The sequence below is a fragment of the Seriola dumerili genome, unplaced genomic scaffold, assembly GCF_002260705.1.
Source record: "Seriola dumerili isolate Sdu_G_001 unplaced genomic scaffold, Sdu_1.0 BDQW01000012.1, whole genome shotgun sequence".
Lineage (NCBI taxonomy): Eukaryota > Metazoa > Chordata > Actinopteri > Carangiformes > Carangidae > Seriola > Seriola dumerili.
This window is the reverse complement of record NW_019174267.1, coordinates 1,116,234-1,132,999: the sequence shown is the minus strand read 5'-3', so window position 1 is coordinate 1,132,999 and position 16,766 is coordinate 1,116,234. Positions and strand designations below refer to the sequence as shown.

Below are 16,766 nucleotides of genomic sequence, written 5' to 3'. Positions count from 1 at the left end.
GGATGATGTCACCAGACTGTAGGTTCATGTCTCTGAGAAATCAGCTTCTTTTCTGTCACTGTGGTGAATGTCTCTAAATACTACATTACCCATGAGCCTCAGCTACTGTTGCTATGGAGAAGAGGCCAGTCAGAGATGTGAATAAGTAGTGTAGAGTAGTGAATCCAGGACACGTTGTTGTTGCCTACACACCTGGAGGTCACCTGTCTAACCACATACTCACCTGTGGAAGCACCAAAACGCATCACAACATACTCCTCCCCCTCTGTCTGATCACCTGCCCACCTGAACTCACACCTGTATCCTACCCACATGTTAAACAACCTAAACACCTGTATAACCTACACCTGTCTGACCACCTGTGTGACTTCATACCACCTGTACACCTGTCTAAACAACACACCTGTCTACCATCAAAACACCTGTCTAACCGTCAACACACCTGTCTAATCAACACACCTGTCTAACCATCAACACACCTGTCTACCATCAACACCCCTGTCTAATCAACACAAGTGTCTAACCATCAACACACCTGTCTACCATCAACACACCTGTCCAATCAACACACCTGTCTACCATCAACACACCTGTCTACCATCAACACACCTGTCTAACCCACTTGTTTCACCTTCGTACAGAACAACAAGCTAAAATCAGGATCCTCTCCCATCATGCCTCGGGTGTCGTTCGCCCCTCCCTCGCTGTGCCTCACCTTTCTCCCCTTGGTGCACCGCCTCCTCCCCTCCCTCCCCCCCACGGTCCGTGACGTGGACGTCCCCCCTCTGTTCCGGGAGCGGTTCATCCTGGGGGGGTACCGGCCCGTGGGCCTGTCGTGGCGTAGTTACGTCCTCAGTCTGTTCCAGATCCACAACGAGACCCTGAATGTGTGGAGTCACCTGCTCGCCGCGGTCTGCGTCCTGCTGAGGTTCATGGCGTTCGCCGTCCTGCAGGGGGGGGTACTGTCACCGTCTCCTGTTTGTTTCACCTCCTTTTTTTTGGAAGTCATGTATCTGACCCGTTTGACCTCTGACCTCCTCAGGGGATCCTGGGTTTTCGGCTGCAGGGTCCTGAAGGTCAGGGCTTTTCTCTGGACGTGTCCTCGCTGCCTCTCGTCCTCTATGTCTTCTCTGCCGTCACCTACCTGAGCTGCAGGTGAGTCCGCAACGTCTTTAAGAAAAAAACAGAGTCTGACTCTGACTAGGGCTCATGGGAAATCTCACAGCTGTGTCGCAGTTCAGAGGCTCCTTCAAAATGCGTCCTTTGTTTCCTGGACAACGAACGATCCAACAGGTGATTCCAACATTTCCCAGGATGCAGATCAAGCTTTATTATTGATAGAAAATTATTGATTAGTGCAGCTCTAATTACTGTGCATGTTGCAGCGCTGTAGCTCACCTGTTGCAGTCCCACTCGGAGCATGCGCACTACTCGCTCTTCTTCCTGGACTACGTGGGCGTGGCTGTCTACCAGTACGGCTGTGCTCTGGCTCTGTGCCTGTACAGCTCGGACGCGGCCTGGACGCAAAGCATGCTGGGACAGGTCTGTTTGTGTGTCTTACGTCCATCCTCAATAACATGACATGATGCATTCAGGTGCACTGATGACGCCGGTGTTTGCAGATCTTCCTCCCGGCCGCCGCCCTCCTCGCCTGGTTCTCTTGCGCCACCTGCTGCTACGCGAAGCTTCATTTCCGCCGTCCGTACCCGCTGCACCGGAAGCTCTGCCAGGTGGTCCCGATGGGCGTGGCCTACCTGCTGGACATCAGTCCCATCGCCCATCGTCTCGCCACCTACAGCTGGACGAACAGCACTGCGCTGCCTCTGCACTTCCTGCAGGTGATGTTTAAAGAGCCTGCAAAACACCTGCAGTTAAGATTTTCCTTCAAGTAAAAACAGTTGCACAAAACAACTCAAGTTTCATCCCTAAGGTTTCCTTAAAATGTTCACATGAGTATTTAAGGTTTTCTCCTTTTCTTAGTCTTATACTTAAGGAATCACTTAAAATCAGGTAAACCGTTGCACAAAACACCTTAGAGACCAAAGTAAGGTAAAAAACTAAAGGTACTTCTGACTCTGTCTAAACTGCAACATGACCCAGTTTAAATGAAGATCAGTTCAACATATCAACTGAAACTGTCACTTCCTGTTTCTACTGCCACTTCTGCCCCTCTTCCACCAGGTGGTGCTGTTCCTGCTGTCGGCCTTCTTCTTCTCCTGTCCCGTCCCTGAGCGCTTCGCCCCCGGTCGCTACGACATCGTGGGCCACGGCCATCAGCTCTTCCACATCCTGTTGTCCCTCTGCACGCTCGTCCAGCAGGAGGCGCTGTTCCGGGACTTCCTGTGGCGGCGGCCGGCGCTGGTCAGGGAGTTTGGAGAGGAGCGCCTCCTGCTGGCCTGCGCCTCCTTCCCCTGCCTGACGCTCTGCTGCACCATCACGGCGCTCGCCGTGAGGAGGAGGGCTCAGACTCAGCTGATGAAAGAGCAGAGATAGAAGAAGAAGAAGAAGAAGAAGAAGAAGAAGAAGAAGGAGGAGGAGGAGGAGGAGGAGGAGGAGGAGGAGGAGGAGGATGTGTGACCTCATGCTAAAACTCCTGAGGGATTTACTTTGGATTAAAAGACTTCTCTGAGCAAACAGGAGCGTGTTTGTAGACGTCTGCTCCTCTGGGAAGAAGATTATTATAATGTTCTTCTGGTTTTTCTGGTTTCTGTTTTTTTGTTTTTACCTTTTTGTCTAAACTAGAATAATATTGTGCATATTTTTCTGTTTTTCAAATCACTTTTTGGAAACTTTTGTGGAAAGTTGTTCAGGACGACATTTTAACCTGGCAAAGCGACAACGTGTTTCCAACATGTTATCTTCACTAATCAGCAGAATGTTTTCAGCCTTCATCAGTGTCACAGTCATGCAACATAAAAGCCTAAACAACACTTTAACAAAATTAACTGGTTTGCAACAACAACAACAACAACAACAACAACAACAACAACAACGAGCGTCCATCTTTGGAGCAAGTGAGGAAATGAACTCAACACAAGCTAGAATTCCCTCCTCGTGGTTTAATGCCTCAGGAAACACGGTCACAGTCTCTTCTTCATGAGTTACAGTGTTGAATAATGGCCAGAAGTGTTTCTACTGAACATTATGATGTCACAGGGAAGTTGACCTTTGACCTTTTGGATATAAAATGTCATCACATTTGAGTTAAATTGTGTCGTAATTAGTGAATGAATGTATTGGCTCCTGCATCCTCCACTGTGGTCCTGCTTCTGTAGAGGGACTATAGTTTTAAAACCATTGTTTTAGTTTTAATTGATATAAATTTGTTTTTTTTCATCTCTGTGCCTCCATTTTTTTCTGACTAAAGTAATTACTTAGAAAAAACAACCTCAGATGAGGAGAACTGCACAGCTGCAACCAACACTTATTTTCATCATCAACACGTGACAGTTAATTTCTTTAATAATCGATTGTTTCTCAGTTTATAAATGTCAGAAACACGTCAAACATTGTTCCCTCAGGATCAGATGAACATGTAATAATGTTTTATTTTGTAATTCTTAAAATAAAAACAGTTGTATTTGGGTGGAGGCAGAAATCGCAGCAGTAGAGATCAACGAACACCTGGACAGGAAACTGAAGTTAACGCGACGTAATTCAGACATGAAGAGTGAAATTAATATTATTGTTCAAACTGCACAGTGCTGTTATCTCTCTCTCTCTCAGTTCTCCAATGGCCTCGCTCTGCCAGTCAAGCGGTAAGTGTCAGTTGGAGTGTTTGGGTGGAGCAGCAGATAATGTTCCACTCTCAGGTTTAATATGTTTATCAGTCACAGCTGCATGTGTAGAGAGGAACGGCCACGAGTCGACCGACACTCCCTTCGTGGGTTATTACAGGATTGATTCATTCTGAACACAGGAGTCTGTCCTGATGGTGGCGCTAGAGGAAACTAAAGGACTCTTTAACAGTCATTAATCAAACTGTATTTATGGACTTCTCATAGAAGTTAGTGACAAAAAACAACTGAAAACATCATCTGCAGCTTAAATCAGTTAACTTTTAAATTCTTGATCTGATTGGTTTCGTCTCCATGGCAACAGCAGCTGAGGCTCATGGGTATTGTAGTAGTAAGAGACGCTTGTCAAAATGAAGGTAAAACCTGATTTCTCACAAAAAAGGTTAAATGATTAAAATTGATCAGAGTATAAACCACTTCCTGAACTGGTGGCCCCTCCCACTTCACAACTCTGGTGAATTAGCTTGTTAGCAACCTCGTTAGCAAGCGAGCTAGCCAGCTAGCAAGTGAGAGTTAGCTCACTGGTAATAAGACTCTTCTTATTTAAATTTAACTCATGAAAGAAACTCAGAAAATTAATGTTTTATTGAGTTTAAAAGTGAAGATAGACTCTTCAGCTGTCATCCATCAGTGTGTGTGTGTGTGTGTGTGTGTGTGTGTGTGTGTGTGGCTTTAAGCAGCTCAAACAGCAGAGCGGCTCACTGTTTGTTCAGTCTGTCAATAAGTAAACCTGCAGCAGGGACAACTCCCCACACAGAGTCTGAACCTGAACTCAGCGCCGTCTGCACACAGGTACGAGCTGCACTTTAACTCTAATGGACAACTAGTTCATCAGCTGTTAACAACAATCATACTTTTATTAAGTTTTCTGTTAGATGATGTCGTCAGTCAGGATCTTTCTGTCCTGCAATTTGTCAGTCATCATAAATGTAATAATATAAAGACTGAAGAATTTTCAGGATCAATGATTTTAACTTTAATTTTAAATATCAAACAAAAACAAGTCAATAGAGACAGTTATAAATATTAACATGTATGTGGGAATATTAACAGAAAATAACATGAAAACATTTGAATTTCTGCTGGAGACATTTTGGAAATTATGGAAATATATTTTAATATAAACAAAATATTTATAGTTTAATATGTTTCATTGTGTGCATGGCTTTATATCAAGTGAGATGTTGTGTTGTATGAGTGTCATCACACACTCATACAACACAACATCTCACAGTTTAACAGCAGGAACTTAACTCCAGTTTTCCATTTGCTGCCACATGATTTGTCTACTCCACCACATTTATAATTTTCTACTTTACTACATTCATTTGATTGAAACTGTGGTTATAAGTTACTATGACGATTCAGATTATTGATACAAAATGTAATTAACTAATAATGTAGTGATGTTTTATTATTGCTAAAGCTAACCAGCTGTATATAAAGGAATTAATATTAGCTCTGCAACTTCAAAGTGATGAACACATTAATGCATCAATAATTAAAATTCAATATATAAGACACATTATTCTGCATAATAAGTTCTTTTACTTTTGGTACTTTAAGTATATTTTATGATGATGATACTTCATTATAAAATGTAGTTTTTATTTTACTTAAGATCTGAGTTCTCAGTGTGTTCCTCTACACAGTCCACACAAAAGGATTTTATCAAATGTGTGTGTAATGTCTCGGGTGTCACATTACGTCAGATATAATATTTAAAAATTATTGTCACTTCAACTTCAACTTCAACTTTATCAACACAACAATTTGGAAACAGAAAATTCATACAGATAAAAGCAATAGTCTGTATGAGTCTGTGGACTGAAATGTTGTGTTAATAAAGTCAGTTCATGTCTGTATGGTAAATACTGCAGCTGATTAGCTTAGCTTAGCTTAGCATACAGGCTGGAAACAGGGGGACCCAGCTAGCCTAGCTCTGTGTAAAGGTAGAGAAATCCACCTACCAGCATAGAAGCCTTAGTGTAAAGGCCATTCCACGGTTTCTATGGAGACCCACAAAGTCTTGACCACGTTGTTCCAGTTGTTCCCAACATGTTGGACTGTTCCTTTAAATGACATTTTAATGAATGAATATTAATTCTTTGTTTGTCCGACAGGTGTCAGACAGGATGGTGAAGCTGCTTCGATTCTCACGGAGCTGAAAGAACAAGGTAAACAACAGCTAAACAACATCTGAACTACATAAAAACAACAGGTAAACAACAGGTAAACATCTAAACAACAGGTAAACAACAGCTCTGTGGAGTTTCTCTGATCAGGCTCACTCGTCTTGGTCTTGTTTTTTTCAGAGCTTTTCTTCACTTTTTCATAACGCTTCACCTTTCCACAGATTTTGTTGTTTCATGGTGTTAGAAAGTAAACACAGTCTCTTGTTTACTCAGTGTTTTGTTTATACACCAGTCACTGAATCTTCCTCTGCTCTGATGGTTCGGGATCGTTGAAGTTTTCTGGTGTGTTTTTGTTTCGGCTCACAGGAGGTGAACTTTGTATTCTGGATGAGGTTTAGCTGCAGCAGAGACATGAGCATGATTTAACGAGCTCATATTGGTCGACCTTTGACCTCATGTCATCATCAGTCATGTTAATGACCAGGAAAAACCAAAGCTCATGTAGCTGCCATTAGGTTTCCGTATAGACCAGTAAAATGCAAATACAGTTTATAAAACAGCCATAAGGTCTTCAGTGTCAGTGTTGGAGTAAATATCCTGCAGCTCCATCTGAGCTTCAGTCTGGATTTGCATGTCGACAGAAACTAAAACCTCTCATGTTTGTGTCCAGCTCCAGCTGTAAGTATCAGGCCAGCTGTTCTGCACCAGCTGCAGCCATGAAAACACCAAAGAGCAACTTTAGTTTATGTCTGATCAGCTCCAAATCTCAGTTTTAAAGCTCCATGTTTTCTTCTTCTTCTGTGTAGATATAAAAACCATCTCAGTGTAGTTTTACATCTCCTCTCTCAGGCTTCTCTCTGCAGCTCTAGTAACAACAGGTCGGTGAGCCAATCAGAAGAGAGGAGGCTCTGAGCCTCTCTTCTGATTGGCTGACTGTTTTCTGAGTGATCCAATAAAAATATAGCAGATTTCAGGTAAAAACACTCAGAGAAACCAAATCCTGCAAGGTTTGGATGGTGGGTCCAGGTGGGCGGGGCTTGGTGACTGCTTTGTTGTGACATCACAAAGTTCCAGAAGTCCTGACGGCTGGTTTTAAGGCTCAGTTTCTGAATACAGGCTGTGTGCATTTCTCTGTGGACTGAGGCTTTGATACTTTCACAGTATTAATATAGAAGCTAGAGCTGATCTATAATCACACTACACATGGACACAGACCTTTACACTGGAGGAGCTTTAAACCACAGCTAGACTCGTTAAATTAAAATATTTATTCACATCTTCAATTTATATTCTCCTGTTTTATTCATTTAAATTTCACATTTTACTTTTTTTTCAACCTTTTAACTCTGTCTCTGTGATTCTATTACATCCGGTCTCTATTCTGTTTATGTCTCATGTTGTCTGGTGCATTTTTACAGTCCAGAGAGTCAAACCTCAGCCCAGAAATTCCACAGACATTAATTAGTTACCTGAAAGCCGCAGGTCTCAGGTGTGTCGGAGCAGGAAGTGGGTCATGCCTTCAGTAAATTTGAGTTGTGTCACGTTTCTCCACACAGTCAGACAGAGAGGACGCACAGAGGTCACATGACTCACCTCCTCGTCTTCGACTCCTTCACAGTCTCTGCTCTGGTTTCTGTCTCTCTCAGACATCATGGCGGCAGTTGGAGCCGAGGTCACGGCATCCTGGTTCCTGTCATCGGGGGTCGTGGGTTTCCTCGTCATCCTCCTCCTCCTCTCCATCTTCCTCATGGCTCTCTGCAGCAACTGCGGCAGGTCGGCTGCTTCTGGTCTCTACGTCACTTCAGTTTAAAGGACAAATCTGCTGAGTTTCTGTTCTACTGTCAACACATCTCATTAATATCATCATCCAAACACTGATGCATCTGATTCCACTGAGCCACAGAGCAGCACACTGAATGTGGATTAATCTGCCGATGAAAATAGTCCCCAACTAATGCACTATTTCCTGTTTGTGTGATATATTTGTGAGGTTTGTTGACAGGAGGAAAAATAGAAAATATCACCAGAGTAAAATGCAGTTCTTTATCATAAGCAACAGTTTTATAGTTTTATGACAGAGGTTTATAGTAAACACCTAATTGTTTTAGATGAAGCGACATCAGAGATTTTGGATCCTGCTCCAGAAGTGAGAAAACTTTATTGCAAATCTCGCTGACATTTAAGTTACTGCTAATCCAGCGTTACATGACTCAGCTGAGTCCAGCATCAGACTAGCTGCAGCTGAAGCTCATGGGAACTGTAGTATTTACAGTGTTTCTCATCGGAAAACATTTCACTCATAGAATGGGAAGTTTCAGTCTCTGGCTACAGATTTAATGAGCTCGTCTCACACTTTAGATGTAAATGATCCTCAAACAGTTTCAGACTTTAATTCAAAATTAAATCAAAACTTGTCCTGTTCTGTTGCTGTTGTGTTGTCATTACATTTAAACTTTTTTCTTTTGTTTTCTAGACGTTCGTTTGAGCTGCGAGATTCAGAGACGGACAAAAACCCCTCAGCTCTGATCAGAGTGGTGAGAGACCTTTGACCTCTGAGATGAAACTCCTCTGAGCTTTTTGTTCATTAAATATAAAACCCCTGAGAGTGAATTAATTAATGTGACGTTTCCTGAAGGTGAAACTGGAAGACACCAGGGAGGCGAGAGAGAATCCGATGATCAGTGAGATCCAGAACGATGAAAAAGGTGAGTGAGCGTATGAACAGATGAAGATGAAAAGAGACGGTTGAATGAAAACAAAAGAACAAACTTCACAGACGAGTCTCTGAGATCTGAAATAAAAACTGGTTTTCACTCGGAACCAAACTGATGTTCAGGAAAACTAAAGCTGAAGCACAGTCTCACTTCCTGCTGCTCAGAGCTGTCAATCAGACCATGCGTCTTATTTTGAAAAACGTAATTACATTTTATCAAAACAATACAGAATTCTTATATTTTATCTCTTTTATCAGTTTTGTCTCTCTTTTCAATCTGCGTGTGTGTGTGTGTGTGTGTGTGTGTGTGTGTGTGTGTGTGTGTGTGTGTGTGTGTGTGTGTGTGTACAGAGTTTACTCGTCATGTGGGAAACTCGTTCACTCCGTGGAGGAGCCACTTGGGGGCGCCAGAGAACAACCAAGGTCTGTGAAAACACACTGAGAGTGTGTGTGTGTGTGTGTGTGTGTGTGTGTGTATGTGTGTGTGTGTGTACGTTTACTCACTCAACCCAGGGTTAGTTTCACCAGTCAGGTAACTGAAGCATCGGTGCTGTTGCCATGGTTACCTGCATGTTAACACACCTGGGGCTCTAACAGAGTTAGAATTGTTAGTTAAAATGTTCAAATGGCAGCCAATCAGAGACCAGGGATTTTCTATATTTGTTTGGCACTTTTCATACAAACAAACACTTTAACATATATAAATAAATACAAATAAAATAAATAAATAATATAAAAAAATAAATAAGATAATTAAAAGCCAAACAAAAATAATGAGCTGAACTGTTCAGTGAAGAAGAAGAAGAAGAAGAAGAAGAGATTTACCTGTCCTCATGTTGTTCAGGTGTTTCACTGAGGACAGAGCATCTTTACTAAAACCACCTGGAAACTCTAATGATCATCACATGTGACGTACTCTGGTTTTTATCAGTACATTGTGAATATCGATTAATATTCAAAACAAATAAAACGTATCATTATTAAAAACAAAATCAAATTATTACTAACTGATTAACACACACACAGAGAGTGGGAGTAAGGGAGGGTGGGGGTCAACAGCAGCCCACAGCTCTAGTGGTTTAATGTTCTTGGTGTGTGTGTGTGTGTGCCTCTGTGTATGTGCGTGTGTGTGTGTTTGTGTGTGTGTACTCAGATGTTCAGACCAATGGCAGTGCAGCAGTGATGGAGACAAGAGGAAACTCTGATGCTGCTGGAGGAGGAGGAGGAGGAGGAGGAGGAGGAGGAGGAGGAGGTGGTTACATCATGTGTAAACTGTAGTTTTTAATTTAAAATAATTTTAATCATAACATTGAAGCTAATTAAACATTCTATTACTACGTTTCCCATGATGCATAACTCCCTCTGCTCTGTGTGTGTGTTCAGAGTCGAGTCCTTCAGAGAAGTCGGTGGAGGTCGTGCTGTGGAGGAGTCACCTGAGGGCGTCACAGAAACAAGGTCACTGATGATACATCTGTAGAAATAATAACAACGAGATATAGAGAAATAATCATGAGAAACTAATTATCTGGAGAAACTACCAATGACAGAAAATGTATCTGGAATTATTCTGATCAATTCTATAATTTGATATAACGTTTGATTCCAGCTCGTTAAACGTGACAGTTTGCTGCTTCAGATTTTAGGATCGGAACTTTTTTCTGCTCAGAGAAACTGTGAAGATGTTTTTCTCTTTTGACACTTTATGTGACGTAATATATAAAAATACACCGACTGGTTAGAGCAGGAAGTTCTTGTTTTATAAGGTGTGAAGGAAAGGAAGCTGGGAGAGAGTGATGACTTTGAAAGAAAGCAAAGCAAACAACGAAAAAAATAAAGAAAAAAGGGACACAAAACAAAAACAAAGAAACTCAAAATACCTCCTCAATTAAAACTGTGTCTCTGTACAGATGTGAGCAGCTCCACCCCTCCAGACTCCGACCACATCTACCACACCATCGGAGGAGGGCAGGGCGATCCTCACAGGTCATCGCCACCGACCAATCGAGAGGCCGGAGGCGGAGACTCGGTGGATTTAGGCGACAGAAGCAGGAATTCAGTTTATGCTCAGGTCAGCAGAAAGGGGAGACAGGCCACGCCCCCTGACTGTATACCTGAGGTGGTACAGGTGGTGGAGGAGGAGCCTTCACCTCCGCTGCCTGACAGGAAGACGGAGATGGAGGGATGACGGACGAAAGGACAGAGGAGAGAAGGAGGGACGGCAGCTAAAGGACAAAAAGACAAATTCAGAAAAAGCTGATTCCAGTTTATTTGAACACGAAGAATCATCCAGTTTCTTATTGTTGCACTTGAAAACAACATAATTTCCCATAATGCACCTGGACAGTGTTTTCATAGGCGGAGGGGGATGTTAATGTGTGAAAGTGGTGAAATGCCCCTTTAAAGAAAGACACACTGAAGCTTTAAGGCCCATAAACAGTATATAATAATCAATAGCTGCTGATCACTTTCCAATCACTGATCAATTGATTTGATCCCTACGTGTCCAGAACACAGTGTTGTTGGGGAACAGGAAGTCTGTTGATTATACATTGATGTTTGAGTGAAAACACACAGAGGTCTGTTGGTGGTTGCTACGGTAACGGGATGAAGAGGGGCGGAGTCTCAGACAAACCTTTCACATGCGGGTCAGCTGGATTGTGATGACTCATCAGATCATCAGTGACCTCTGGTAACCTCTGGATGGAGACACCGTCATCCTGTTTGTCACGTCTGTTTCTTCTCCACGGTTTCAACATGTCATGTGATGGCTCTGACGTCTGCAGGCTCGTGATTGGTCCATTCTCTGTGACACATCAGAAATGAGTTTAGCTGAATCATCTCGTCTTTTCTCGTTAGTTTCCGGTAAATATGTTTAAGTTTTAGTTTTAATTTTCAGACTCTTCAGAACATTTTAAAGGTGAAATGATGAGATGAATGAATGAATGAACTGCTGAGAGATTAAATTATGTTTCTGCTGTTTGTCTTTATCAAATGTAAAATGGTTGTTGCTTTTCATGATAATAAAATATATAATGAAGGTTGGCGTTGCATTCAGTCAATTTTCTTCATATATTCCTAAAAATTGTGTTTTTTTCTCTCTCAAAAAACATTGTTAATTCTCATATTACGACTTTATTCTTGAAATATTATGACTTTTTCTTGTAAAATTACAATTTAAAAAAAAAAAATTATGATTTTATTCTCAAAATTTCAGACGACTCAATGTGGCCCTAATACTTCATCGTATGTTCACACTGACTCTTTGTCTTCATCAGCTGCAGCTTTAAGTTCATCATGTCCAAACAGGAATTGACTCTTTAAACTGAGAAAGTGTCGATTCAACTAAATATCTTGCATTTATTGAGCTTATTTTCTCAAGTTCAGTTAGTTTTACAATTTCAAAACTTATCACGCGACATTGAAGCAACTATTTAACCTACGTTCACTTCACTCATACTGTTAATGTGAACTTTAAATGATTTACAGTCTGAAACATCAGGATAAAAGTTCCAGCATTTAGAAAGTCATGATGAGTCAGAGCTGCTGAGTCACTGACATCCCAATGTAACTGTGTGTGTGTGTGTGTACGTGCGCGCGTGCACGTGCGCATGTGTGTGTGTGTGTGTGTGCGCTGTAACATCCTGCTGTGACTAACTGAGTCAGGGTTCAGCAGAGCGGTTTGGTGGATGAGTGTGAGTGTGCACGTCGACCACGTCCATCAGCAGTCAGAAAGTCGTTTACTGTGTGTTTTTATTCTGAGAGACGACGACAGCCAAGACACACACACACACCAAAAACTGCAGCTCATGCCAAACGTGCTGAGGTCAGAGGTCAGAGGGGACATGGAGACAAACTGTTGGTATAGAGAAAGGACGGACTTTTACTTTTCATGTTACAATGTGAAACAAGATCCCACAGAGCTGCTCTGTGTAATGAGTGTTTTTACATTTTGTCAAGGGGAAATTAGAGCAAAAACAAACAAACAGAGCTGCAACAATAATCGATTTTAGAAATCAATTTGCATCTAGTTTTTGAAAGAAATAACAAAATAACAGTTTGAAACAATTTTTCAAGCAAAAACAACCAAAATCTGAAAGTTTCAGTTTCTCAGCTGATATTGATTTTTGCTGCTTTTGTTTCTTTTACGTCTCAATAAATTAAAAAAAAAGAAAAATTTCAGGTCGTCACTTTTGGTTTTAGAAAACCATTTTTGATATTAAAAATACAAATGTTTAACACACTGTAAAATGTGACAAGTGGATCTTACTTTAAAAAAATCTAGGAAACCATTTGCCTTGAAAAAACTAAGTAAGTATAACTTTTAGTTTTAAGTTCTGTTGACTTTATATTCACTTGTTGACTTAAAGTTTAGTTGTGTTTACTTCATTGTATGATGTTGCTCCAACTTAAAAATGGCATCTAAAATGAATTTGCTCTTTGCTTAAATAAGTTGGTCTGACTTAAGTGAAAAGTTGCGTTCACTCAGTAGAATTTAGGCAACTGATAAATCACTCTTAGATGAATCAAGTCAGTACAACAAAGAATAATTAGGTCCCAGGATTATTTTCTTGTTTTAACAAAATACCATTTTGAGCATCTTAAGCTGAGGAAGCAAGTTAAATTATACAGTGAAAACCACTTTATAAAGTAATAAATTAATAACTGTAGATGCCGATCTGTTTCAGAAGCTGCTGCTACAGCAGACAAAATAATTCCTCAAAAATGATCATACAGTGGAATCAACAACTGTCTAAAACTATTTTATTAAAAACGGAACAGTATAATCTTCATGAAGGAGGATTTACTGCAGGGCTGTTGAGTTAGACTACATCAGTTTTATCTACATGTTCCTAATAAATTGCCAACAGAGTGTATATCAGTAATTGTCAGCTGTATGCACAAGCTGCAAAGAGCCTGACTGGAATCAATTGGTTGCTGTTCTCACCTGTGCACTGACACACCTGGGAGCTTAAAGATGCTCTTTAATAGTTTTATCATATACTATTATTATCACCATATGACATGTTTTACTTCTTCCCATAAAATGTAACTTAACTCGTTTATAGAGACATTTTAACTGACTTACTTTGTACTTTCATTTAAGAACATTTTCACACAGTGATTTTACCTCTACTGCAGTAAAATGTCTTTTCAGTCACGGCAGTGAGTGACCGTTTACGTGCTGACGTCACTGTAGTGTCTCATCGCCAGTCTCTGGAGTTTCTGTTTCCGGTAGAGTTTATTGCTGCTCTATCTGAACACAGTTAATGTTGTTGTTTTCTTCATTACAGTGACTAACTACCTGCTGTACATTTAAACTGACCAGTTCTGCTCCAGCACCCACAGCTCTCTGCTGCTTTCTCTAACTCAGCAGTTGTTTACATGCTGTTCAGATGCTAGCTACATTAGCTTAGCAGTTAGCGCTAGCTACATTTTATTGATCATCAGTAAAAAAAAAAAAAAAAAACACTCCAAACATAGTGCGAACGAATTCACTCAGATATTGGCAGGGACGTGTTCATGTGCAAACCTACGCCCTTGGATCTGAGGCAAAAGTCAGAGCTGAGGTTGGGCCACTCTCACACTGTGTCATGTCATGAACAATCAGATATATGACACACACACACACGCACACACACAGGATGAGTGGTGTCATGACATGTCAGAGTTTTGCTGGTTCTCATGAAGTCATGAGTCTGTCGCCTGCAGCTCTTCATCTCAGTGACTGTTACTGCTTCAAACTGAAGGTGGAGACTTCCAGGATCTAGAGTGGGTCAAACGCCGCTGGGCTACACTGGATCCTGCACTTGGTCCATGAGACCCAGACTGATGTCTCTAAAACCAACCTGTGACTTCCTCCTGCAGAGATACAGGTGACATCATCCACCTGTTTTCAGTAGAACCAAAAATTAATGTGTAAAACTGGTGGACTGCCCCTTTAAAACAACAGACATCGTCCTGATCACTGATAATTAACCAATAATCAACCCTGCTTTATGGTATAAAAACCTGTTGTAGCTTTAAGACGACCGAAGGTGAGGTAAAGAGTTCAGACAGGTGTCCGTATACTTTTGGCCAGTGGATCCAGACTGGGATCCCTCCACAGCTGCAGCCATCACCATGGAAACCAAACTGAGTGAGCAGTGAACCAGGAGAGAATCAGACTGTTGAGAGTTAATCAATGAGCTCACCTGATCGCCGCTCAGCGATGTCATCATCAGCTGATCAAACAGAGGTGCATGCTGGGTGATCACAGGGTGACTGAACCTGAAATCAGAACCAGAAAGTTTTCAACACACAAGGAATTTGTTTTGGTCTTTTGGTTCATACCAATAGAAAGAAACAAAGATGAAACAGGCAAGTACTGCAGGTCAGATACCTTCAATACAAAATCCAAAAATTTAACAATAAGGTGAAAGAATATTATTTATTTATAAATATGTACAATACAAATATGTATATATAGGCTATATAAATGACTGGGGGCATTTTAAACTTGTTGAGTCATTTAACATAAAAACATAAATAATAAAACATCAAGTGACACAAGATGAACTTTAGTTTCCAGTTTCTTTCTCCTGTAAAAGCAAGAAATGTGTTCTTTTCTTAGTTAGCTAATTTGTTAGTTTGTTTATTTGTTAGTTAGTTAGTTAGTTAGTTAGTTAGTTAGTTAGTTAGTTAGTTAGTTAGTTAGTTAGTTTGTTTGCTTGTTTGTTTGCTTGTTTGTTTGTTTGTTTGTTTGTTTGTTTGCTTGCTTGTGGGTCAGACTGTGTTTCTGACTGTAAACATGGCGGACTGCTCCTTTAGTCGCAGCACGTTCAGCAGTATCAGCACGTAGCTCACGAGAGTGAAGCGTCGGTGTGCGTATGTGCTACGTGCGGCTCCACACACACACACACAGACACACACACACACACAGACACACACACACGCACACACACACACACACACACACACACACAGGGAGGGGGGTGGGAGAGGCAGAGTCAGAGCCGGTTATGTAATCAGTGAGCGGCTGATCTCCGCCCACAGGCCGCTCTTTGTTATCACTGTTACTGCACCTACAGTAACACAACTACACACAGTACTGCGGTACACGCAGTAATACTGCTTACAGTATTCAAACTGTGTAGAGATGAAAGTTGCGACTAAAACCTGGAGAAAGTGAAAACAAAGCGACATTCAACAGTTTTGAATCTTTATTGTGAAGCTGATCAGTTACATTGTTCTGACTGTTCATGTGATTCTCTGTTAAACACAGAAGCTGCACTTATATTGTAGTTAATCAGGTTTGTGTAGTACACATAATCACTGTAATACTGCGTGTACTGTGTGTACTTTGATTGGTTTATACTTGTGCAAATACTAAAAATAACTGCTGTTTTAGCACAGACGCACTGGGAGCATCGCAGCAGTGTTACAGATGTGTTACAGATGTGTTACAGATGTGTTACAGTGGTGTTGTGGGTGACTGGAGGACTGTGGTGAACAGTAACAGTCAGTTGTGTTCAGGCTCCTTCAGTGCAGAGGAACAGTCAGTAAACAACAGTCCTCTGTGGGGTGTGTTCCTGCACGGCTGAGCTCCGCCAATCATGGCTCGCCTCCTCCCCCACGTGGTTCTCTTGTTTACTACGGAGCGGAGAGCCGCCGTGGAGGCTGCTGGGAAAACCCGGAGCAGGATCTCATGGAGGAGGATCACAGTAACTGTAAAGATTTAGTCTCAGAATGAAATGAAATAACCGGGACATTTTCCAGCTTGTGACCCCGTCATGACCCCGGGTTAAGTTTAATAATAATTTAAATAATAAATAAGTTATATGTTATAATTTGTTATTTATCTTGTTTACCTTTTTTTTTATCTCTCCACAGATTTCACCAATATTTTCTACTGTATGAACTAGAGCTGCAGCTAATCAATATTTTCACCACTGATTTAATCTGTTAATCGTTTGTTCTGACAGTGAAAATCTTCATAATGAAATCAAACGTAACATTAATCTATTTTTTTTTACTTGAAAAAAAAGAAGATATTTTATCAATTATCAAATTAGTTGCGATCAATTAATTGACTACATGTTGCAGCTCTGGTCTAACAACAAATAAATACATTATTTGAACAAA

At 41.1% G+C, this 16,766-nt stretch overlaps 2 protein-coding genes across 3 annotated transcripts; both read left to right on the top strand.

Moving 5' to 3' along the window:
- Positions 1 to 725: 725 nt before the first annotated feature.
- LOC111225188 (membrane progestin receptor beta-like) lies at positions 726 to 2,493 on the top strand (the record flags this gene model as incomplete). Its single annotated transcript, XM_022749906.1, has 5 exons — positions 726 to 944; positions 1,067 to 1,155; positions 1,386 to 1,542; positions 1,623 to 1,838; positions 2,182 to 2,493. Coding segments are annotated over 5 exons (993 nt in total), but the record flags the coding sequence as incomplete, so codon positions are not given.
- A 2,018-nt stretch (positions 2,494 to 4,511) lies between these two features.
- LOC111225459 lies at positions 4,512 to 11,637 on the top strand. Of its 2 annotated transcripts, none has more exons than XM_022750350.1 (9): positions 4,512 to 4,589; positions 5,921 to 5,974; positions 7,579 to 7,705; positions 8,406 to 8,466; positions 8,568 to 8,637; positions 8,997 to 9,068; positions 9,799 to 9,897; positions 10,029 to 10,100; positions 10,553 to 11,637. In XM_022750350.1, the coding sequence occupies exons 3-9, from the start codon at positions 7,584 to 7,586 to the stop codon at positions 10,828 to 10,830; spliced, it is 774 nt and encodes a 257-aa protein (XP_022606071.1). In that variant the 5' UTR covers positions 4,512 to 4,589; positions 5,921 to 5,974; positions 7,579 to 7,583; the 3' UTR covers positions 10,831 to 11,637. The 2 variants fall into 2 exon arrangements, with proteins under 2 accessions (XP_022606071.1, XP_022606079.1); XM_022750358.1 differs by having other exon boundaries at positions 5,921 to 6,018.
- Positions 11,638 to 16,766: the final 5,129 nt, after the last annotated feature.